A 26,686-nucleotide genomic window follows, 5' to 3' on the forward strand; every position below is an offset into this window, starting at 1 on the left:
CTTATCCTCTTCTATGAGGCATCTCTTGAACTCTAAGCCCTGCATTTTTGTGTGGTATGGTGAATTTTACTTGCATTGTTTCATCAACCAATGGAGGGTAGTTAAAATATCAAAAGGAAATGGTAAATAGTTAGCAGGGTTTCCAACCCTTGTTACACCTTATTTTGGTCATGTTGGAGTTTTTCTAATTTGTCTTTGGTCTTTGGGAGTCCTAGAGGATCCAATTTCACTCCATCACGACCGCAATTATTTCTATTCTTAAAAAAATTAAAACTTTAAAGTCTAATGTAATGGGCAGTGCTGAAAACATTTAATACTCAACTTGTATTTTTCTTTTGTTAACAATGTGAAGTCTACCTGACAATCAACAACAAATCATATATATCCATCACAATATAATAGGAGAAAAATTGAGCAGTTTTGATGGAGCAATCTACTATATAAATGTTGAGTGTTTGTATGCTTTTCTTGTACCAACATATTTTCTCCAAATTCTTAAGTTGGGTAAGAGTTAGTTCAGCTCTTTGTAAATAAAAATGGCTGCAAGTGCTGCTGCATTCCCTCATTCTTTCAATCACTGCCTTTATTCTCAACTATTGGAGGAAAATTCAGTCTCAACCATGGCCTCCATTTGTGAGATTTCTTCATATGAGGATTTTGTGAATGAAGAGAAAAATAAAATATTAGTGATTGGAGCCACTAGTTATATTGGTCGCTTTGTTGCTCTTGCAGGTGTAAATGCAGGCCATTCTACCTATGCTCTCATTAGACCCATCACTGCCCATGATTCTGCCAAAGAAAAGTGCCTCCATGAATTGAAAGATTCTGGTGTTAACATTGTCTATGTATGTCACTAGCTCTGTTCATAACTAAGATTTTGTGGTAGATATGTATGGCACAATTGTAAAGTGTGTGTACTTGTTTAAAATATTGATTTTACAGACTGTAGATTGTTTTGATTGGTTATATAGGTTTAGAAAATATGATTAAGCTTTGCTTGTTTGTTCATGGTAACTACTATTGCAACTGTTTGCTAAATTGTTAGATAGCGGTCATCTCACAAATAATCATGTTTGACTGTCTTGTTGTGAAGTTGGGTATTTAGACATTATGTTAAGAAGGGGTGTTCGATCAGTGATCTCCTTATCAATGAGTCTAATTTGGTTGGGATCATGAGCTATATTATAGTTGTAAAAATTTGTGTTGTAATGGGTTTTATTAATGTCTACATGTTCTGTAATGGGTCTTATTAATGTGCATGTATATTATAATGGGTGTTCTACAGGGAGATTTAAGTGATCATAATTCAATGGTAAAGGCCATGCAAGGCATTGATATTGTTATTTCAATTGTGGGCGGTGGTCAACTTATAGATCAGCTTAATATTGTAGATGCCATTAAAGAAATTGGCACTATTAAGGTCAGAACATAGGACCCTAACATTATTACCATGAATGCTTGTTAACTGTAATAGACTTAAGAATTGTTGAACTTTGATGCAGAGGTTTCTTCCTTCAGAATTTGGGCATGATATAGACAGAGCCAATCCAATAGAACCAAAGCTAGGCTTTTACAAAGAAAAGAGAGTTGTTAGGAGGGCAATTGAGGCATCCAACATTCCATACACTTGCATCTGCTACAATTCTATTGCTGGGTGGCCTTACTTTTATCATACCCATCCCTCTAAGCTTGCTCCTCCCCAAGATCAGTTTGAAATCTATGGAGATGGAAACATCAAGGGTGAGATTTTAAATAATTTCATATTAGTAAATGAAGGAATCTTCACTAATCTAGATTGCAGAGTTTGACTTCAATTATTGAATTGTTTATATTGAATATGAAAATCCACTACTATTGTTATATTCTATTGACCTATTTATAATCGATGAGCTAAATAAGGGAGTCATAGCATTTCCCATCACATTATATAAAAAATTTGATACAATTTTTCATTTACTAATACTTACAACTCTTGCTTGAAGTTTCAAAAAACCACTAGAGCCGAGCTTGTGTGTCCTGTGCTTTTCTAGTCTTGCCTTTGTTGCCTTTGATGTGTCAGGCAATCTATGAAAAGTTTGAAATATGTTAGATAGTATAAATATAGAGGTTAATTAGTACATAATTAGATGCTCAATAGTATCACATACCTTGTTGTACTCTCCACTAGTGTAATATTATTTTTCTTGTCAGCTTTATACTTTCCATCCAAAATCAGAGCCTGCCACTCAGCCTCAGGAACATAGGGTGGACGCTCGTACCTGGGGTTATCCTGTAAATTTTTTCTGTTTTGGTCCCTAATATACTTCAAACATAAACCAACTTTTTCAAGGAGCTTGTTTCTCTCGAATGCACAAGGTCCAAAGAGTTGGGTCATGCTCTCTATAAGATCATCCTTCAATGGTTTGTGTTGGTTATTCCACCTTTTAAGTAAAAAAAAAACATGTTAGATTCATAAATGAAGTGAAGCTACCTTTAATATAGTTCAAGAAATGGATGAAAAGGAAAACTATTATAGCAATGATATGAAATCAAAATAGTGGTTTGGGGTTTTAGTTAGAATATGATGTTCCACTAGGTATGCATGGTGGGCCCGAATATTCGTAAACACTCATCACCAAGTTTTCTCCAAAAAAGATCATTCCTTACAAAACAATCATGGGATCATTAGTCAATGAAGAGTGATCAAAAATTAAATTACTATTATATCACTATAGAATAATAATAACTTAAAAAGTACCTGGAACTTTGGCTACTTTTAATGGAATGCCTTCATCGTCGCTAATGATCAATATGACATCCTTCACTGTTCCTGTACTAGGAACATCCAGGAAATGATGCTGCAGCTCCTATTGCAAAAAGTTTCATAAGTTGCATAAGTCTTTGTCACGAAGTATAAAAAAAAAAATGATAATTGATGTTAAAAAGTTGTAAAAAAAAAACTGTTTGTTGCTGTCATAAGAGAGAAAAAGAGGGATTTGTGTACCAGAAAATGGTGCAATAGTCGATGCCTGTAAGCTGTGTGTTGCTGACTCAGCAGTCAAAAAGAGATTTGTGGTTGTCCTGGATGGAGGTGGCATCATCATAGGATTCAATAGATGTGAAGCTGAAGAATAAAATTGTTAGAGCATGCATAAATATAGAATGCGTAGACTAGCATGGACAAGATTGTTAGAGCATTAAAAAAAAGGACTGTTCAAGCATGTATTGTCAATGATTATGATCATTCCTATATATATTCAGTGGAAAACAGAAGTGGGGAATGGAACATGCGATCTACTTGAACCACCTGCAACACCCTCATCATGGGAACGAGACTCGAAATCACACAAAAAAATCTATAAAGACAACGCATCCATATTTTAATTAATGCCATAAAGAGCATAACATAAAAACCATTATTGAACTCTTGTTATAATTAAAAATTTCATTAATACTTACTTTTAAGGTTTCAGAGGTGTGCACCAATTCAGCTCCCCTTTCTCTTATTTCCTGAGTAGTAGGCTTTATGGTTGCCAAACGTAAAATTTTTCTGCCAATTTTCTTTAGCAACTTTTTAGTCGAACCGATCAGGTCATCGGTGTCTGCTAAATCAATATAAAAAGGGTCCTCCTCAAGGGGGGGGCTGTTGATCAGGGACTGCAGGTTCCTTTCCCTCCCTCCGACCACTAGCCCTCTGTGACAACAATAGTATTAGTATTATCAAAATTACTCCAAAACAATGAAGAAAACAACATTAAAAAAATAACATTTTGCTTCTATCTAGTTTGCACAATTACAATCAGTTTTACTTGCTCGTGTGTAGATGAGTTGGGAACATTGCCAGCATCCCCTCTAGGTGGTTGCTCCATATTGTGCCCCTGTGTCAAAGATCAAGTATAAAAATGTTAGCCAAAAATTATTGACTAAATGGTATGTTGGAGTCATTGATTAGAAGTTGGTTTAATAGTATGTACCACCCCCATGATAGTAGCCTCGTTTGTATCTATGCGGTTCAAATTGTAATCAATAAGAAGCTCTTCCCCTGCATGTATTGATTTTATCACATAATGAATACACGATTTCCCTCGCGCGCCTCAAATATGCAATTGGGTTGCTTTATAGTTGACCCAGGTCATGTACTATTTATAAAACCCACAATATTCCTTGTTTCTTTTGGCCTTCCATCAATGTATATAGCCACACTTTTACTTTGATTATTGTCTTGTTGTTGTATATAATTTTTCGAGAGGGCATACCTGCACATACTTTTTTTATATTGAACAATATGCATCCAACTTTTGTAATCGTAACATGGTCCAACATACTCCATCAATTCAGAAACTTTTTTGTAAGACACCTTTATGCCGCCCATAGAAAATAGGCCCAAACCATGTAGTGATTATGGTGCTATGCAATATATCCTCTCGTTAACACAAAAATTAGTGTTTATTGGAGGAAGTTCCTTGGGTACCCAATGTTTCTGTAGATGTTGGTACCTCAAGGGCACCTTGATGTCACCTTTTGTGTCATCATCATAAGAACATGACCCCTCTTGAGCAAGGAAAAATTTCATGCATTTATTGAATTTCCTTCTAGTCCTTTGACCTCTAGTTAATCTCCTTGTTCTAGATAAACTGCATGTCTCACTTTCTTCTTCTATACCTATATTTCCCTCACTCGAGGAAGACACTTCTGACAAATACCTATTCGCTGGTACCTGCAAATGGGAGAGATCTTAGAAGACATCAATCTTACTATTGATAAGTGTATTAATTAGACTATCTATAAGGAGTATTGACTTATACCTGTCGATCCATGAGACTGTGCGGGATGCTCCTGAAAGGGGTTTAGTTTCCTGCAAATGTAATTCAATTATCGTGAGCATAATCACATCATAATCATAATCAAATCCATCATTAGCATCACATAAAAATTAAAAAGATTAAAAGGTACACAATAAAACACTTAAATCAGGCTCACATTATAAGCCTACTAGGGAAGTAGGCCTAGTGAAGGGCTAAAACTAAGTTTTTGTATCAACTGATGTGTTGAGGGCTTAGTCACCTTGGGGACATGCTATTTGAAGTTTTTTGATGTGTGTGGAGGTGGGGGAAACACCTAGTTAAGGTGAAGTCAAGTTTGGCGCCTATTGAGTCATTGTGAGCATTTGATAGTTTGTTGATTAGATTGCTTGGATGAATCTATTGGATGGATTGAGGGACATTCATAGGATTATTCCAAAGATGTAGAACCTAAGGTGGCAAAAGGATTTGGTGTGCACTCTGATAGGTTATGGAGTTGGAGGGATCTTATGAAGATGCTTGGCTGGTGTTGTGAGAACACTATGGAAGTCCCTCTTGTTATGAATGATTGCAAGTCCACCTAGGGTGTTTGCATCACCTACTGAGGTAGAATTATTAACCAAAAAATTGGGTAAGCACTTATATTATGTTTTTCCTATGAATTTTATTCTAGGTACAACTCCCTTTTATAGATATTTAATGAATTCCCTTTTCTAAACTAAACACTTACAAATGCTTTTGACCTAAAAGAAAATAAGGCTCAATACATTCATGCATCAATATGTGTTTTAAATAGTTTTATTTAATTAATTTAGATTAATAGCTAATTTAGATTAGTAGTATTCTATTTGTAGTTGAAACTAGTAGCTTTTAAATAGATAATGAATAAACTATGTAACCATATATATAAGACAAATATATTTCTATCAAGAAATGAATATTAAATAGATTAAGGATTGATGGCATACCTCTATATTCCATCATCATCATCCTCGTCATTATCATCATCATCATCATCATTGTCCTCATCATCATCATCATTGTCCTCATCATCATCATCATCGTCCTCATCATCATCATCCTCGCCATCATTGTCGTCATCGTTGTCGTCGTCGTCATCATCGTCATCATCAACATCATCATCAACATCAACATCATCTTCATCATCATCATCAGTAGCATCATCATCATCATCATCTTCTTCTTCTTCTTCATGAAAATTTGTGTCAGGAACATCATCAAATAACTGTCGATCGTGATCACCATCTACATCATCTTCTACTTCTTCGGCATCTTCTTCTTCCATCACATTATACTTTATTGGTCATCCTCTCAGTTCATGTCTAACAACAAATGACCAACCTGGTTTATGTGGAACCTCTGAGTAAAATACCTGCTCACATTGGCTTGGAAGAACATAAGGCTCATCCTCGACTGGCTCAAACGACCTTGTATTAACCATTGTAAATCCATTATCATGTTCAATAACAATTCTATTAAGATCATTTGGATTAAGTCGTAGCCTGTACCATTTGACAACAAAGAGTACTAATTTGAAGGAACTAAAGTGACACTCAAGTATCTCATCCAAAATGCCATAGTATCGATTTTTAGACTCTTGAGGATGTAAGTCATTTCTAGATGAAATATTAGTCACTTGAAAGACTGCAGTTATTCCTGAATCACAAGTTTTCTTTGTGTCATCCAACACTTTGATGCAAAATTTTTGACCATTACAGAACATAGCCTTGTGGTGTTTAACCTATAATAATATGTGAAACATATCAAAATTATTGCATCGTGAGTTGATAAACATACGGGTGATTAATAAATTTGTACGTACCTAGAAATCTCTTAAACCACGTGCTAAATCTATTTCCCTTTGCGTAACATTGGAATCTCCATTACGATGAGCTTCTTTAACCAATGAAGATACACCTTCCCATGTTAATGTGTGACCAGAATGTTGACATCGTTCAATCCATATCGTCATCCAATCAAGATTGTTTGCAATATAAAAATGTAGTGCATCCCACTCTCAAGCACCTGTACCAAAAAAAAAATAGACAACTTACAACCAATTTATTTTGAAGATTAAGAAATAATTTATTACAATAACATCTTATAATTGATTACCTCTCAATTTCCTCAATGTACCTTTCCCTATCAAGTACTCCCCTTCTAATTTTTTAAAAGGCTCGAGATCCCAAATGTGATCTATATGGATATTTGATGCAAACTTAGGAAGATATTCAGTAATGTACACCATAGTTTGGTATACCATATATCCCTCTACCATAGAACCCTCAGGATGTGCTCTTTGTTGAACCAAAGCCTTCAAAGATTTCAAATGCCTCTCAACCATCCACATTGAACTAGTGTGTACAGGTCCACACAATTCAATCTCCTCAACTAGGTGTATGAGGTAGTGTTCCTATGCATTGAAAAAAGTTGGAGGTAGACACTTTTGCATTTCACACAGTAAATGAGGAATTCTTGTCTTCCAATAGTTTATATCTTCTTTATGGATTTCTTTAGATGAAAACCACCTACATTAAGAGATTTAAGTCACAACAAATATATAGATATGAGACTTTACAAAATAATATACAATAGATTACATAGCAAGAAAAATAAATCGCGAATATAACAAATATATAGAACAAATTGAACAAATATTACTGCTTACCTCATATATTTTCCAAGATTGTATATCACTTGTTTGATGTTATTGTTGAAGTGCACTGGGAGAGATAGAGGAAGCACATGCTGCAGTAATTATAAACCAATCATTTCATTGTTTTCTAACATAACATAACAAACAGTACATGTAGTTTATGAATATGTTGTAAATACAGAAGAACATAACTTACCTTGACAAAAGTATGCCAATCATGCATTTTGAGCCCTGGCCCAAATTCACTTTTTTTTGATATGAGATTGTTTATGTTCGCAACAAATCCTGTGGGAAATCAAATTTTTTGTATGACTTCTTTTATGGCATCACTTTGCTGCTTTGTTAATAACCATGGAAGGGCACTTATATTAATCTAATCTCTGTTGCTATTTGAGTGAATGAAATTCTTCAATGCATGATTGGATTCATGTATCTCATTACAAATTTTGACAATTTTTTCTTTGTCACGCCTTCCATCCAATATTTTCCACAATGTTCCACAATGTCTCTGTTATATTCTTTCCAATATGCATAGTATCAAAAAAATGCACAATTTGTAAGTGCTCGTAGTAGGGCAACCTACTAAATTGTCTGGGATAGCTTTTTAGTCCCTTTGGAAGGTTGTCAGTATTGCCTTGGTGACCTTCATGATTATCAATTACACAATTAGTCAACAAAAATCACAATAGAAATATATAAATTACAAACATAAACCATTAGGTGGAACGGCATTACCTCGACGATTAATTCTATTATATTCCAACTTCCATAAGCGAGGTGTCATTCTTTGTGGCTTTGATGTAGTCTCTTCTTTCCCATTGAAAAGATGTTTTTCTGTGCTTCGATACTTATGATTCCTATGGAGGAAGTGTCTACACTCATCAAACACCTGCTTTCCTAAACTTTTTGAATGACAAGATTTCATCTTCGGACCATAAAATGGACATGCAAATTTTCCCTTTGTTTGAAGACCTACAAGATAATGATATAATTGGATTATTAAATATGTTGATTTTTATAATTAGAATTATTGTGCACAACTTGAATTCACTATAACATACCAAAAAAATGTGTTAGCCCTGGGGCATCATGTATTGTCCATGCAAGTATTGCATGGAATTGAAATTGTCTTTGTCCTATTGGTCTAGAGACGTCATACGTAGTGACACTGTTCCATAACTTCACCAAATCGTCGATAAGAGGCTCAATATATACATTCATATCTTTTACTTGATATTTACCTACTTGAATGAATGGTAACATTACATAATTATTGTGACCGTTTTACTGCAAGATTTGTAAGTACATGTAAATTAATAACTATCAAATGATAAGATACTTGGAAAAATAATTGCCAACATAATGTGCTCCCTCTTTATTGACATCCACGAAGGAATGTTATTGTTGATAACAAAAATAGGCCACACTGAGTAAACAGATCTCATCTCTCCAAATGGATTGACACCGTCCGCTGCCAATGAAAGCTTAAGATTACGAGGTTCTTCTTTGAAGTGTTGCCACTTTTCATCTATGTGCATAAATGTCGAACCATCTGCAGGGATTCGAATAATGTCATCTTGACTTCTATTGCATGCATGATAATCCATAAATTGAGCCAAGCTACTACACCTGAATAATTGTCACATTCGTGGAATAATGGGGATGTAACGAAGAACCTTTTGAGGCACCTTTTTTGTTAGTCGATCTGTTCAATATCTACTCATATGACATACAGGGCATTGTGTTGAAAATTCATGTTCTTTATAATATATAATATGATCATTGGGACAAGCATGTATTGCTTCATACTCCATTCCAATATCTTTCATAACAGCAATTAATTCTCGATATGAGTGAGGTAGAATATTTGATGATGGTAACAGCAACTCACCTATCAATCTACAACAAAAAATATAAGTTGTTAATATAAACAATATTAGTGGTACATTATTCACCCTTTGTTAACTATAAAGACATATATGACATACCTTAACATACGTGACATTGTTATGTTGGATAAACCATTCATAACCTTCAAGTTCAACAACAACAATACAACAGAGAGAAGAGTTGTTTGGGAGTCTTTGTATAGGGGCTCGTATGCCTTCTGAAGTAGAGGTACATCGAGGCTATCATCATCATCATGATCAGATACACTTGGACTAGATGTGTCATGGATCAATGTATTTATACCATCCTCTTCAATTGTGTTTTCTAGCGCATGATCGTCATCTTCCATGGGATCATTATCTTCACCTTGGATATTTGCACCTCCATGTTCCTCCACTTCAAAAACCATATTCTTCAGATTGTTGTGGTTCATATCATGTACTTCCCTGGGAAGATCAACCTATATAAAATTGATTAACATAAATAAACCATGATCATCAACTCATCATCAAGTGATTTCATATGTATATAAATTGTTAAAATGATATAATGAACGATTTACCAGTGGATGATAGTCATGCCCCCCTTCAATGTGACCATTCTCCCTACAATGTCTCTTAACTATTTTGATTAGTAGTCTTCTACGATTTAAGCCCTTACAAATATTGCAAGGACAATAACATTTTCCATCACCTTTTCTTTTCAAGTTAGACCACAATCTAGTGATTGTCTCCCTATTTTTTTCTTCACTTATATTATCTAACATGATCGTTCTTTGTAGGAAGCAAAAATTAGACTATGAAAACTTCGGTCTACAACTTTCACAAACTAAGAAAAACTGTCGAAAGTACACAAATCTTCTTAGACCTAGCTAAATACTTTAATATTTTAAAAATACTTTCTTTGACTTTATTCCTAAGATTATTTGTAAAAATTTGACCAACCGCTTGAAGGTCTTATTTCAAGAGACCTTACAACATTAAGCCACTAAAAGCAATTTCAAAACATATAAGCTAAAAGTCTAGTTAAAATATACATTAGAATTAAAAAAAAAAAAATTCATACCCGAGCGCACGGCTATAACTCGTGCAACAACCTTCTTGCTTAGTTGTAGAAGCTCTCCAACAATCAAATTATACAAACTACAAGGCCTAACAAAAATTTCAAAACATATAAGCTACAAGTCTAGTTAAAGTATACATTAGATTAGATTCAACAATAGCAAGCAATGTTATTCAGAATTAGATTCAACAAACCTTAGTAGTGTAAATAGCCATCTCCTCTAAACTGGACTCCAGACACGAGAGGGCATTCACATACTCTTCCCCTAAAGGTATCCTGAAGAACAAAAGCCACTATTCTTGAGTTTGTGAATTGCACCTCGAGATGAATGAAGCTTAAAAGGAATTAAGAAAAATTTCATACATTTAAATCAGGATGTAATATTTATTCATAAGTATATACCTTGTAAGCACTTAAAATTGTTGTTATATGTGTTGCAGGAAAAGAAGAAGTTTATACTTATGTGTATAGATGCACTTCTTGTATGCGATCCAAAGCTTGAATGTTATCAAGTGTGTCCAATGATGGGGAGAGACCTCCGTGCAAGCAGAAGATCTACAATGAAACAAAAGAAAAGAAAATTTTCTTATAGTAAGAACAAGTTTGTTGTGTTGCATAGGGTACCAACAAGATAGTGTATAATATCTTTTTCTTTACCTAGCTTTCAATTCAGCATGAGAGCCTTTAATAGAAAAGTCAAGTTGATAACATATTTAACAAGAGCTGCAGGGTAGCATAGTTCCTGCGTAAGTCCAAGAAAATGTGTTAGGATTGACATAGATTTGCGTAAGTCCAAGAAGATGTGTGAGCATTGACATAGATTTTGTGAACATTTTCTATGTAATGAAGATTTTAATACAAATGGAATGAACCTAGGGGTCGATTGGTAAACTGATTATTTGTATCAAATGGTGTAAAATTGAAACTAAAACCATGTCAATTGGCAACGCCACTCATGGATTGTTCCTCCATATGTTATAATACTTTCATCATATATCACAAATACGAAATAGAATATGTAGCACACTGAAATAAAGCATTAAAAGATAGAGTCTAAATGTAATTAAATATATGGAACTGGTTATAAGAATCTATACAAATCAATCAGAATGGGTTGAAATCAGTGCATCTTACTTCAGCATTTCATGTAACACAGCCAAATCCAAAAGAAATCTCGTAGACAAACTACCTGAGATTTATAACCTTTATCTTCCAATATCCAATGGCTCCTTATAGGTGTTAATACAAAGAAGCCAACTATCAAAAACTGTGGCAATGATAAACATTTTGAAAAATAAAATTGTATTAGGTATAAATAAAAAATAGTGAAGAATGGTGTAGACTTGTAGCTAGAAGATAACACAGTGAAAATTGATGAGCTCTTTGTTATCACCCACTTCAAAGAAACGTGCATATCAACTCCAAGTGTCAAATGTCAGCTGTAAGTGCAACAATGCAAGTTTTCATCTGTGTAACTTGTTTTTCTGCTACAGTCAATGCTGATACATCCTGCTATAACATAAATAGATTCAAAAGGAAGCATCGTCAACTTAAGAAAAATAGTAAATATAGATGGATAAATGATGCATTTTTTTGGTATATTGTTAACTAGTTGAGCAATAACAGAAGCTACATTGAGTACTTGAAACTTTTTGTATGGCTTTTCCCACCCCTATGAAGAAGATGAAAAAATGCCATAGATAGTAATCGAAAGGAATTAAGCCTACTAACAACAGCATGATTTGCATTGACAGAAAAAACCACAAATCCTTCCATTTAAAGAATGACTTGAGTGATCTTTCAAACAATTTGAAAATGAGCTCTGAAAAAATACTTTTAACCATATTTCCTTTTATTATGCTATGTCTCCCTGCAAGAAAAATAAATAGATCTACAAGAAAAATATTACACATGCTCATCTGCATGCCAAACTAAACATGCAATTAAACAAGTGTTACACCATTTGTAGAAATGGGAAGCTCAGGAGCACCCTCTGTGAGAATGATAGGCCCAACACTTTGGTACTTGCTCCCTCATGCCAAAATGTGCCAGCAAGCACAGCAACCTAAACACTAATTTTTTAATTTTTGCCTCTTCTCTTTCATGGCCAAATGCTACTCAACAAGTGTTATTGAAACTAAATCTATGCAGAACATCATAAAAATTTATAGATACTCTTTTGTTGCAGACATTAGAGAGGACGAAAATGAGGTGACTTGAAATCTCTCACCATCTTGGGCACAAAATTGCCAAGGCATATGGTATTGATTTCATAGCTGGCAGCCTTCCTCTCTTAAAGTGATACGTTTATTAACCTAGCTCTAATACCATGTTAAATAATGAAGGATCTTTGTAAATATAATGGATCTCTCTAGGTGATAATCAATATAGAATGGATATCAATTAATTCAATATTGAAAAATGTTTGCCAGGTCTGAATATATAATTAGATCACTTATTAGAATTCCCAATCTGAAGAGATAGAATCATTTATGAATCTCGATAATCCATCTCTTGTGATCAGTCATCTTATTTAGTGCAATCAAGAGGCATATGAGGGGCGGTTGTAACTGTTCAACTACATGTCTCCTTGAGGAGACACATAGGCATAAACTTAATTAGCCAACAAATTCAAAGGTTATCGATTATGATTAGTCACCAAACAAATTATCAAGAGACCCTATGGTCATCATCATGATTATTTGCTAAGCCAATTTCAACATCAAAGCCTCTAATATGAATATAGAGGATCATAACTAGATCCCATATGATTGTCATTCAATCCATCTTGATTAGGGATATACTACCCGATCCAAGAGATAGATATAATGTGATTGTTCATATTTTCATACTTAGTTTAATAATGACAATATCAACTCAATACAAGGATGCCAATCAACTCACTGCCATCACTGCTAATGCTTCTAAATTAGCACAAGTGCTCTATATTATGTTTTTGGTACTGAGTTAAATGAGAAAGAGAAAAGAGCATGATTAGTTGTCACATATTATTTGGCCAACTCAGTGCCAAAAATACAACCTTTAATGTGAAGTGAGGAGCTGCAATAGAGTGCAAGGATTAGAACCTCTCCCCAAGTTTTTAGTAGACTAGGGAAGATGAAGATTTAAAATGTTGTAATGTAGTTTATGAATCATGATGATGATTTTTAAAGATAATCACTATAAAGACAATCCTAATTTTGGTTGAGTCCTAAGTATGCCAACCATGCAAGGAACTTTGTATGATGCTGCAAGGAATGCATTGATGCATTTTTGGATTTAGTCTTCTCAATTAAATTCAAATGAGTCAACCTTGATAGAAAACACTTTTGTACTCATTGGATATATTTTATCACTTAATTTTGTAAAAAATATATTTTTCTATCCCTTCTGCTCTCTAACATCTAGATGATAGATCATAGAGTGAGATTTGAAACATTGTGATTCAAAAAACATATACAATCTCTTCTAGAAACAACATCAAGTAAAATCTTGGATAGCAAAAAAATTGTTATGTATAACAGAAATTTGTTTTTAAATAAACTTAAGCAATTTTTAATTTACCAAAGTTTTTGCTAAGCCCACATTTGCCAACTATGTAAGGAACTTCATATGATGCTGCGAGGAATGTGTTGATGAAGCCAAAAAATGTGATTTTTTGATTAATCACTAATTGCCAACATTCATGATTATGTAATTGTGAAGGACATGTCTGAATTGTATCTACTCTGATTTACAATCAATTTTCATCCTATCACTGTGAAAAATGGTAGTGTGATGTTGCTTGTATTACAAAAGGGATGTTGCTTGTCAATCTTGCTAAGGGTACTAACCCCAAATCCCTATAAGGGACATTGCCTCTTGACCCTTTTAGGTGCTCCATCCCTAAACCTGTGCAAATGATTGTCCCCAAATCAACCCTTGCTAACCACCATCCCCAAATCAAGATCCTAGGTCCCACCCTTCCCAAGACTCTAAAGGAACATAGAATTTTTTGCAACTTTGTACTTAGTTTTTAGGTTGACTTCATACAAAGGAAATTGTAATTGAAAACTATCAACAATTAGTTATCATTTATGCAATGTGTAGTATTTATTGTGCAATACAATTTAATCAAATACAATATGAACATAAATAAGAAAAAATGTATCTCATAGTTTATGGAATAAGCTTTCATTTTATTTTATTTTTGTATCTCTATTCTATAAAACCATGTTTTGTTAATATTTTCATCTTTATTTTACATGTGTTGAAAATATGATTTTTTCTTGATTGATTCATGATAGTTTGATAATTTTTTAATCTTTTGGTTTGCCTTTTTTTTACTAAGAAGATTTTTACTACTATGGTAGATACTATAGACCTTGGCAATGAGGGCCATACTTTCATAACTATTCCAGATATATAATACCACTGCATTTCTGTGTAAGATACATGCAACCAAATGTACTTTTTATTACTGGCCATTTTGTGGACTTAGGGCCTTTCATTTCCAATGAAAATAATGTTCTATTATTACTTTTATACTTAAATTAATGAATATTGAGCAAGGATTTTTGAATTTTATTCATTATATGAACGTTTAAACTTGAATCTTGATCTCATGTAATGGGATACTTGTAACAATTTTCCAACTTGTATCCCAAATTTTTAATATATAGTCATAAATCTGTTGCTACCATCCTACCATAATGGGCTTCGGAAGTGAGATCTTACCACCCAAGGCTATGCAAAATAAAATAAGCTTTGATGCATTGGATTATGAGGAACAACAAATTTTCATGGATTTCACATGTCTTTTTGTTGACAAATCCAAGCACACTGCCATGGAAGTACGGGAGGCATCAGCATGGAGCTCTCGGCATGCAATGGAAACACTTAAAAACAAGTGTCTTGTTCAAGAAATGAAAGGGCATTCATGAGAAACATTAACAGTTATAATGAGAATGCATGACCATTTGTGGGACATGGGAAGATAAATTGCAAATAGCTTGAGCCTAGTGAACTAGAATACAATTACCAAAATGAATTTATCTCATAAAGGTTGATATTTTGCAATTTTCTTTGGTCAAATGTAGATTGCCATATTGTTGTCAAGACCATAATGTCTTATGACATTTAAACTGGAACCTGATGTTACTATAATCTATATTCATAGATATATGCCATATCTTAATAGAACAATTGTTTACCCTAAATGTCTACTGAAAGGCCTCTTGTTTGCCTCTTTTGCTCTGCAGTCATTAAAAGACTTGAAGGAGCTCAAACATTTGGACACTGAAATGAATGGGCATGATTTTGATCTTGAAAAGCATGTCAATTAATTACTTCCAGTTAGAGTCAAAGAACAATGGATGAACAATTTGATGTAGTCCATTCTTGTGGTTGCTTGTGTTGGTGTCACATGTACATCAGACTACTACGATTGTGTTGTTCAATGCAAATGGTTTTCAAAAACACAAAATGCCCGGCGATGGTCAAATGTACATCTGGGTCTATGGTCATATATATAATAACAATAATGATTGGAGAACAAAGGAGTAATGGGTTTGTTTGTCTTACACCTTGCCGATGTGGGTCTCTGCCCAACCCTCTGAATGCCTCGAGTTTGCCTCAACGCCCCTCTCAATGCTGCTGAAGTGATCTCCCGCACGTGTGCCTTTCCTTTCAGAAGAACCTTGTGTCACGCTATTTCTTTCAAATGAGGGTTTTTGGCTTTTTTTTTTATCTGCTAAAATTGAAAAAAAAAAGCCAAAAACACATTACCTTTTCCTACCGTCGCAAATTAACGTCGCAAATTGACCCCTAATGTATTAGTGGGTCATAGGTTGACCTCTAACCTCCTTTGACCTATTACATAATGAGGTATGTCCCTAGGGGTCCTAGGACCCCTAATGACATTAGAATCATTTTTATGGGTTGAAGGGGGTCATAGGGTGACCTATGACCCCCTTCAACCCATTGCATGACGACATTTGTCCCTAAGGGTCCTAGGACCCCTAGGGACATATTAGAATCATTCTTATGGGTCGAAGGGGATCATAGGTTGACTTGTGAGCCATTCAACCCATTGCATGACAACATATGTCCCTAGGGGTTCTAGGGCCCCTACAGACATATTAGAATCATTCTTATGGGTCAAAGGGTGTCGTAGTTTGACTTATGACCACCTTCAACACATTACATGATGACATATGTCCCTAGGGGTCCTAGGGCCCCTACAGACATATTAGGATCATTCTTATGGGTCAAAGGGGGTCATAGGTTGACCTATGACTTGCTTCAACCCATTAGATGATGACATATGTCCCTAGGGGTCCTAGGACCCCTAGGGACATATTAAAATCATTCTTATGGGTCAAAAGGGGTCTTAGGTTTACCTATGACCCCCTTCAACCCATTACATGATGACATATGTCCCTAGGGGTCCTAGGACCCCTAGGGACATATTAGAATCATTCTTATGGGTCGAAGTGGGTCATAGGTTTACCTATGACCCCATTTGACCCATTACATGATGACATATGTCCCTAGGGGTCCTAGGACCCTTAGGGACATATTAGAATCGTTCTTATGGGTCGAAGGGGGTCATAGGGTGACCTATGACCCCTTTCAATCCATTACATGATGATATATGTCCCTAGGTGTCCTAGGACCCCTAGGGACATATTAGAATCATTCTTATGGATCGAAGGCCATCATAGGTTCAACCCATTACATGACAACATATGTCCGTAGGGGTCCTAGGACCCCTAGGGACATATTAGAAACGTTCTTATGGGTCGAAGGGGGTCACAGGGTGACCTATGATTGCCTTTGACCCATTACATGATGACACATATTAGAATCGTTCTTATGGGTCGAAGGGGGTCATAGGGTGACTTATGACCTCCTTCATCCCATTACATCTCAATATTATATTTAATAATTATATTATATTTTATATTTTAATATAATAATAATATATTATTAGATTATATAACAATAATAATAATATATTTTACTAGATTATAGATTTAATAATAATAATCATACATATTAGTATAATGTAATAATAATTATAATATTAATGTTCACACATTCACAAAATATATATTTTCTTCTAAAATTGTTTAAAGTTATTGTTTTATGTTTATTTCCCTTTAAATTTTTCTCCCTCCAAATTTAAAATTTAAAAAAGCTTGCATTTTGAAATTTCCCTCCAAAAATGAATGGGAGCTCACCTAGCCATATCGGATATCCAACTTCAAATTGGATATCCAATTTGAGATCGGATATCCGATTAGGCCTGGTATTTACCAAGCCTACCCGATTAACCCAAAAAATGTGTTTGAGGAGGGTTTTAGTGACACTCAGACTTCAAGTAGCCATCTGATAATGTTTTTTTTTATCAAAATTGAATGAAACAAGGTTTTTTAATATTAGTCTCGAGATTCCATCGATATAATTGCTATAAAATTTTGAGTGTAATAAGTATTTATTAGTTAATTATCAATGAAGATTATTGTAAAGTACTAATCGACATACTGATTGAAAAATAGCTATAACTTTCAAACGGTATAACATTTTTTAAATCTAAAAGTTGCATCACATTCTATGCTTTGCCTAGTATAAGATAAATTTTTAAAAAAAAAAATTGGTAAAATTTTCTATTAGTTTAGGTGGTTAGACATGGGATTTTTTTTTTGGAAAAAGTTTTGGTAGAAAATTCATATTTAATTATTTATTTGGAATAAAAATACCGAAAATAATGCATCACATTCGAGCATGAGTTTACTTTTTATATCTATAATTATATTAAAAAAATATTATCATTTTATTTTGATTAAGGTTGTCAGACATACACCTACTTTTTATTTTCGCCCTGAAATTTTCGTAGTACTGCATTAAAATCCAAACTTTTGACCAATCAATTATTTTTTTCTCCTGATAAGGCCTAGTAGTTTAGAAACTGCATTCAATTTCCTACAGATTATTTTCTTACAACTTTTTGATATAAGGTCCATAACCACTTTAAAATTATGTGTCAAGTTGAGATAACCCTGATTTGTTGATTTTTCATTGCCACTTAAGGCCATAGTTTGGTACACTATGATCTTGCACATACCCTTCTATGTTTACTTATCTTGACCAGATTATAAAAGTTCACATGACACAACCTTTTGTGCCATAACTAGCTTTACTCTACTTGAGCAATAAAACATGAACAATCACTGAGATCAAGATAAAATAGATTACCTTTTGTTTGCTTGCCATATCCAACCAAATTTCCTTTCCCATCCAGCAGTTTGACCTGACCATTCATGTAATCTACTTTGAATCTAATGTTATTTAGCTATTCCACACTTAGTAGATTATGCTTTAGTCCTTCAACCCAATAAGAATTGTCACATACAAGTTCTTTAGTCAATAAGATACATCCTTTGTCTTTTATGTTACAAGGTTCATTGTTTCCAAATCTTACACTACCTCCATCATAGTATTCCATATGCTCAAATTTTTTTTTGTCACCAGTCATATGAAATTTATTATTTTTACTAACATGAGAGATAAGTACCATTTTATCTCCTTCATCATCAGATTCATGTTTCACAACAATATATACCATTTCATCTTCACTATTATCATAATCTTTAACTATAAAACAATATTTCTTACCTTTGTCTTTGTAGTTTTTGTAGTTCTTGGAGTCCTTCTTGCCTTTATGCTTGTTTCTTTTCTTCTCATCCTTGTTTTCCTTGCTTGGACACCTAGCAACAATGTGACCAATTTCTTCACAAGAAAAGTGGATCAGAGGAACTTTACCTTTGTACTTTCCTCTACCTTTGGAATACTTCCTTGCAAGTAGTGCCTCAATAGCCTCAAGATCATTGTCTAAACTTTCTTTTGATGTTCCATCTTCTTCACTTCCTGATTGATTGGATTTTGACTTTTTGCCTTTTTCTTTGAGTGTGAGTTTGGCTTTAAATGTAGATTCAATATTCTTTGAAGCAGAAATATAGTTATCATAGTTATCTAATTCAAAAGCTATCAATCTTCCAACTAGAGCATCCAAGCATAATTTTTTTATTTGGATCAGATATTATTTCTCAAATAACAGATACTTTGATTGCATAAATATGAAGAAGAGTTCTGAGTACTTTACTTACAATAGTTTTCTCCTTAATATCTCCTTTAGATGCTTTGATTGCACTTACACTGGCCATGATCCTTTCTACATATTTTGCAATGTTTTCATCTTCTCTCATTCTCATTTGATCAAATTTTCCTCTAAGGCTTTCTTCTTTGGTTCTTTTTACATTGTCATCTCCTTTATAGATATGTTTTAGCTTGTTCCACATTTCAAAAGAAGTTGTGTAATCCTTTACCTCATCAAATTTAGCATAATTTAGAGTAGATGCAATATCAATCATCATGATATTATGATTTTTATTTTCAGCAATGTCTTAACTGATAAAGTTCCACTGGGAGTCTTGTATTTAGAATCAACATACTTGCAACCTGAATCAGTTACTACAAAAAAAAATCCCATATCCTTTAGATGTTAGTACAAAATGAAAATAGATAACTGAATACTACTGAAGCTTGGTAAATACATACCGAATACTATAACTCAATAATAAATGGATTAGCTCATTAAATGATTAACAAATAAGCCTTTAGATGTTATTTGTGATTACCATTACTTTAACTTAGTTGCAAAAAGATTAAAAAAAATAGCATGAACACATTTGACATAAGAATTTAACGTGAAACCCAATTTGAGAAAAACCACCAATTATAACTAGTTACTATTTTTCACTCTTCTGAAGTGAGGCTTGTTAGGAGCCAACCATATTAAAGGTTACAAAAACACACTATTAGGTGTGACCTTTTTAAAGGATTTAATCACCTTGTTAGGAGTGGCCTTGTTAGAGGTCTTGAGAACAATTCAATAGGATTGCCAACTTGTTAGAGGATTTGCAAATAGTTGTTAAGCCACCTCTGTTAGGAGATTTAGATCATTGCTACAATGGTTAAAGAGTAATAATGAGATGAACTGATTTGAATGCAACTGAATTGCTAATTACAAATATCTTTTGTGGCTTGTACTTGATCCTTTTTGATCGAATATATCTTTGTTGGCCCACAAGGATATTCTACTCATCCTTGAAATTTGCTTAGTCTTCTAATCATTAGATCTTCAATCACATCATCATCTCTTGCACTTTCACACTTTGAAATCATAACTTGACCTTATACTTATACCTTCCACTTTTTCAAGTTGGCTCAAATATAACTTAGAATAGTCAATATTCATTACCATAGTTGTCTAGAATCAATAGATAAATCAATTAAGCTTAGTACAACAAAATAAGAAAAACCTTTTTTAACCAAAAAAAGCTTATTTAACATTACAAACTTACGAAAATCCTTTGGCAAATGAGTGAGCTTGATTAGCACTGGTTCCATCCAACTTTCCTTTGTTACCTGAGTGAACTTGGTTAACACTCACTTTCTGCAATTTTTCTTTTGATGTCAAAGTGAACTCAGTAGACACTGCCTTCTAAACTAGGCAAACACAGGAACACTCGGTAGACATTGACAACTGTCTTCACTCCCCAAGTGAGCTTGGCATATACTAATTGATAATGATATGATATTTGTTTAACATCAAAGACTACACACAATTAATCAATTGTATCCAACAACAATATCATCTTTCAAAGATACACCAAGCAGGAATAAAGATTCAATCATCAATCCCCCATAAAGAGGAGGAAAAAGAATCTTTGGAATGAGGAAAACATCTCTAACACCAAAGCAAGGGTAAGAGTTTATAAAAAACATAATTTGCATCATAGAGAAGAGGTGATGAGCTAGGACAATAACCTCTTGTCTAAAAAGGTTATCCATAGTCAAAACATCTGTCAGTATGATAAAATAGTATTGCAATATAAATAAGTACCACTAAGCCAAGGAAAGTAGTTCCCTAGAAAAAGAGAATGAAGGAAGAACCTTGCCCCCCCAGGGATGAAGACAAGGGATACTTTTGCAAAAAAAATGTCTTAGAAAAGATATCTTGAGTAGATTCTATGAATTAGTATAAACATAATAGAAAATCATAGAGAAAAGAAAAAAATGAAGAAAGAATACCAATTAAGCCCAATAAAAGGCCTAATAGATCCTAGGGGACTGGATGAAAATACACCTCTTGCTCCCTAGTCTAGAAAAAAGAGGAGAAGAGATCTATATTATATCAAAATGAGAGGAATCCCTTATTTCAAAATTATGAAGAAATTGTAAAACTGTATGAGAGAAAGATATAATTCCTAAAGCAGCTCTTTCTTGAACATATAATTTGAAATGTTTACAATCAACAAGTAAATGTGTATTATTATAATGAAAATGATATTTGTTTTTGTTTAGAGCATCTATTAACATAGGTTTAAATATTTCTTTCTTGGAATTCATTAACTCAACACACGCCTTTTTAACCACCTCTTGACAAATATTAGGGTTATCTAAGGTAGTTGTAGGGAGAATATCATGAAGAGGATGATGATTAACATCAAGCCCCTTGGATTGATATTGCAAAAAACCTACACCATGCAAATCCTATTTAGGGGGTATATGAACTGAATATTTGATACCATGCTCATTAACTCTAAGCCCTAGACCTCTATAACCTTGTTGAGTTATCATATTATATCCTATAGTGTACATATCATGTAAATATTTTATAGGAGGTGATTGTTTGTCATTTTCATAAGTAAAGGTTGTATAAGGTGGTATAATAGATTTTGAAGAAGTTTCGTTGTCCTTTCCTTTAATATTATCATGGATCAAGGGAGAAGGTAAATTAAAGAAGTCTTGCACATCTGTATCTTGAACTATAACTTGAATGCCATCATAAGTATGGGAAGACTGAGGATTTAAAAATGTGGAATTAGACATTGGATTAGGAATAGTAGGATTAGGGTTAGGAAGATTAGGAGATGGTGTATCATCTACCAAATTCTTCACATATTGCAAAAGGATAATAAATCTACCACATTAATCTTTAATGAAAGTTTTCAATGTAGGAAGACTAGTATTGGTCAAATTCACAAAAGCATAAGCAAGAATAAGATGAAAGATCATCCACATAATAAAGTGAATGATACTCTCATAAACATCATAGGTATGGTAAAGAGATGCTAAAAGAAGCTTAATAAAGAACATGACCACACACCAAAGCATCTTAATAATCTTCATACTAAATGAAATTAAAGAAATGTTGTTGTATTTGATTGAATATATAGATTTTTTAATGTATTTTTGAATTTAAAATGCAAGAGCATAAAAGGAAACAAAATATCTAACACCAAAAAGAAAGAGTTGTCTATCGTGGGTTCACAAAATGAACAGTGAAGGAATACACAAGATAATATGAAGGAAATGTAACACCACAAAACATAATAGGGAATCTAATTCCACAAAAGAAAAGAGGGTAAGTGTGTTACGTTCACCAAAATGAATAAGATAACAAGAGAGGAGTGTTTACCAAGATGAATAGGAAGGAAAGATCCAAATGGATAACTCACAAAGAAGTGATCAATGCACCAGTGAATCAAGCAATGGAGAATATGACGAAAAGAGGAAACCATATAATCCATTATAGAAAGTATATAATTGAAATCTAGAAGGAATAGAAGATAAATAATAACCTCAAAGTAGAACAAAAATGGAAAATGATGATTTTTAATGTTTGTGTATAGTTTTGGGAGATTCTACAACCTACTTTGGATTGGAAATGTCGAGACAAAGAAAACCCAAAAAAATTTTGTCCTTTCGAGGGTAGTTTGACCTTGACCTGGATAGAGGGGCACAATCTTACCCCAAAAATTTGATCTTGACCTACACTTCTCCAATGAAAATTCTATTTGTGGATCTCAGAAGTTAACCAAAAGGGGTATCCAAATCTGAACTTCAATTTGCTATCCTGTAGCTGTACCTGCAAGAAAATGGTTTTATTGTTTGGATGAGGGGTTTGCCTTGGTCCAAACCTAGTTTGGAATCAAGCTTAAAAATGGAATTGAAATAAAGAATGCTAGCAAGTAATAGAAGTAAATATAACAATGAAGCTATGATAGTCAATAGATATGCAATTATATTTGAAATGTAAACAAGTATGTTGATATAAAAGCTTGAACATAACATTAGTAAATGTAAATAAAAAACTCCATGATTTTATGCTTAGAATCCACCTCAAGAGATAAATGAATGGATCTTGAAGGAAGACCACACCACCATAATGGTTAGGTCTAGGGTTTTGAATAATGAATCTTGAATGCTTGAACCAAATCCCTTCAAAGGCTTGAATTCTTAAATACTTGATCTTCAACTTGAATGGAGACAATGACTTGGATACTTCTTTGAAAATTCTTGATGGAATGCTCGCTTGGAAATAATGGATTGTCTGATATCTTCTTGTTTGTTAGGTTGTTCTTATGGTTGGAGAAAATTAGAGGAGGCTTCCTTATATAGTGATCTAGGGCACAAACTTCTAGAGAGGCTAAAATTGAGAATTAAATCCCAATTAACCTTAACCCCTAGAAATGGACTTATATTAAATGAAATTTAAGATTTTACCATTTGAAAAATTGAAATGGTCAACCCAAAAGTGGGAAAATGAAACTTTTTGAAGCCTAATATCCTAAGACCTCTGAACCTTGAAATTTGGACCTAGGATTAGGGTTGAGGTTGACTCTACCCTCAGTTAGGGTCAAGGTCATCTTTGACCTAGGTTACTGTTGAGGTTGACCTTGACCCTTCAAATCATAAATCACCCAGAAATTCAAAATCTTCAACTTCTCAAAGAAAATTATCAATTAAATACTGGAAATAGGAGGGAGACAAGCATAATAGAGGGGAAATAACCAAATCCATAAAAAGATCTATTTAAGGTGCTTGACATGACTAAACACCACTTACTTGGAGGGCTAAATGCTCTTATCATGGAAGTGCTTCCATTTTAAGATGATACATTTACAACATGGGGCCCATATACACAGTTTTTTGATAGCATCATACAAATACTACCAAAATAAAATGAGTTACCTAAGGGAATAATTATCCTTACTAGAAAATTGATTAATAGAGTTAAAGAATTAAATGGTTATTTCTCGAGTAAATTACAATTGGTGCAATAGGGACCCCAAATTTTGTACCAAGAATCATTGATGAAATTTTAAATGTAAAGGAATGACAAGAGTGGCCTTCCTATTTTGATGGCATTTTGAGACATGCAAGGTTTGTTGCATATTGCAATAATGAGACAATATCATGGTAGTGTATGAGATGATTGATCTGTTATACAAAATTGAAACTGAAATGGGAAAGATTATTGCAGAGGTAAAAGAAATAATAGATCCAAAATAGAGAAAGTTCATTGATGAGCTTAATACAATTAGAGGTGCCACTTGCTTGAATATTATTCTGACATTACCTTTTGGGAGGTCAATAGCTAGAATTAAAGCCTTACCATCTAGAGATAATGATTGAGCATGCATAAAAGTCACAGAACTTGAAAATGAAGGATAATTGTATGATAGAGACACCTTATCTTTGTGGTTCACTTGTTGTGGGTGTACTCCTATAAAAAATTATAGAGTTGATTCTAAACATTAGAACTAGCTATCTCCAATATTCTATTTGTAACTATTCTGTCTCATGTGCAAAAGTTTTTGTAACTAGATTTTGAACACATGTCCTCCCATCTGAAGCTTGTTGCAATCCTTATTTCTATAAAAGTCTTTTCAAGATGTGGAGTGAGGATCTAAATTTTGTTTTCATTTTGATGATAATGCCATTTTTGTAGTTGGTTTAATTTCTTGTGTTAATTTTATGTTGTTTCAAATTTTTATTTCAAGAACATGGTGAATGAATGAATAAGGAAATACTTGTCAAATTTATAGCTATATTTTGATTCTTGTATCGGATATAAGTATCATTCTCAAGAAGCTTAATACAAAAAGGAAGTTATGAATATTTGTGTCTTGAATTTTAGTCTCTGTTTTCATATACTTGTCATTTTGAGATTAAATGAACAATATTCATTTCATATGATGTAGCTTGGATAGGTTGTATACTAGTTCATTATTTGTTTTAATTTAAGTAATTAAGTAAACACTTATGTGAGTTGATAGGGTTTCTAAATATGTGGAAGGGATATCATAAGAATGAGATTTAGGGTTAACAATTGATATATTTGGTTGGAAGTAAATTAAATAGATCAAAGTTTAATGATATGAATATGTGTAACAATGGATAAGGCACTGGTTATCAATTACGGTATAAATTGAAGTGCAGTCACATAGTAACAAAAATCATTTAAAATCAAATCAATATCTAAAGTTTATGACATAAAATTATATGTTGGTCATTCACTTACTATAATAGCTTTTTAGTTTACAGCTAGTTGCTATAATTCAATAGCTGATTTTAATTCCAAGAAGAATAAGAGACCAAATCTACTTTAAGGGATGTGTAGTGTGAAGATATGCAAAAATGTCACCATCCCTAGGTAAACACACCTTGGTTAGCAGAGTTTAAAGTATAGGAAACATTTTTTCTTTGTTAGTTGGTCTAGATCCAATTAGGTGTTTCTACAAATGGGAAGGAGCTAATCCCTAGGTATACCCTTTTGTTATATTCTACTACGGTTTTAAATCTTTAGATTAAAACATCAAAAAAATGGTGACTTTGTTGGGGACTACGTAAAGAAATTCATTGTTTAAAATAGTGGAGTCTTTGGTATAAACTATACTTCCATAGTCATATTTTTAGTTGTGTCTTTCTTGTGCTTATATTGGTCTCTTTTAATTGACAAACCTTGAGAATCTAAAAAAATCAAATACAATAGGAAGTACATGGTGTGGGTTGTTATTGAACAGTTTCTTATCTATAAGATAGAGTTTACATTTTCCAAAGTGCATCATATTTGAAGTTATTCTGTATTGGGCCCTTGTGTCAGATATGTTTCCAAGTATTCTTTTCCCATGATATTTTCTTATCTTCTAGCCATATTAATTCTTTTACCTTCATTAGATGGCAGCTTGGTTAGAGATTTTGTAGCTAGTTCTATATATTTTAAGTTTTTTTTTAATGGTAGACAGAAGGAAAAATGCAAGAGCATATGCAAAGGCCAATCTAGAAGTGCCTCTTTACATAGAGTTACCTCAAGTGGGTAGGAAGAACTAGAAAAAGAGAAAGGGAGATCCTAACCACACATGGAAGCCTAGAGATAGTGTTT

At 33.4% G+C, this 26,686-nt stretch overlaps 1 protein-coding gene across 1 annotated transcript in view; it reads left to right on the forward strand.

Annotated features, from left to right (window-relative positions):
* The first annotated feature begins 620 nt into the window (after positions 1–620).
* LOC149568449 (phenylcoumaran benzylic ether reductase IRL1-like) overlaps positions 621–26,686 on the forward strand; it is an 85,129-nt gene continuing 59,063 nt past the window's right edge. Inside the window, exons 1-3 of the mRNA XM_089816728.1 lie at positions 621–845; positions 1,286–1,420; positions 1,503–1,766. Coding sequence (XP_089672854.1) covers positions 621–845; positions 1,286–1,420; positions 1,503–1,766 — 624 coding nt within the window. The remainder of the gene's footprint in view (positions 846–1,285; positions 1,421–1,502; positions 1,767–26,686) is intronic.

Source organism: Cupressus sempervirens, chromosome 3 (assembly GCF_028749045.1).
Source record: "Cupressus sempervirens isolate cs-2001-9-10 chromosome 3, ASM2874904v1, whole genome shotgun sequence".
NCBI lineage: Eukaryota > Viridiplantae > Streptophyta > Pinopsida > Cupressales > Cupressaceae > Cupressus > Cupressus sempervirens.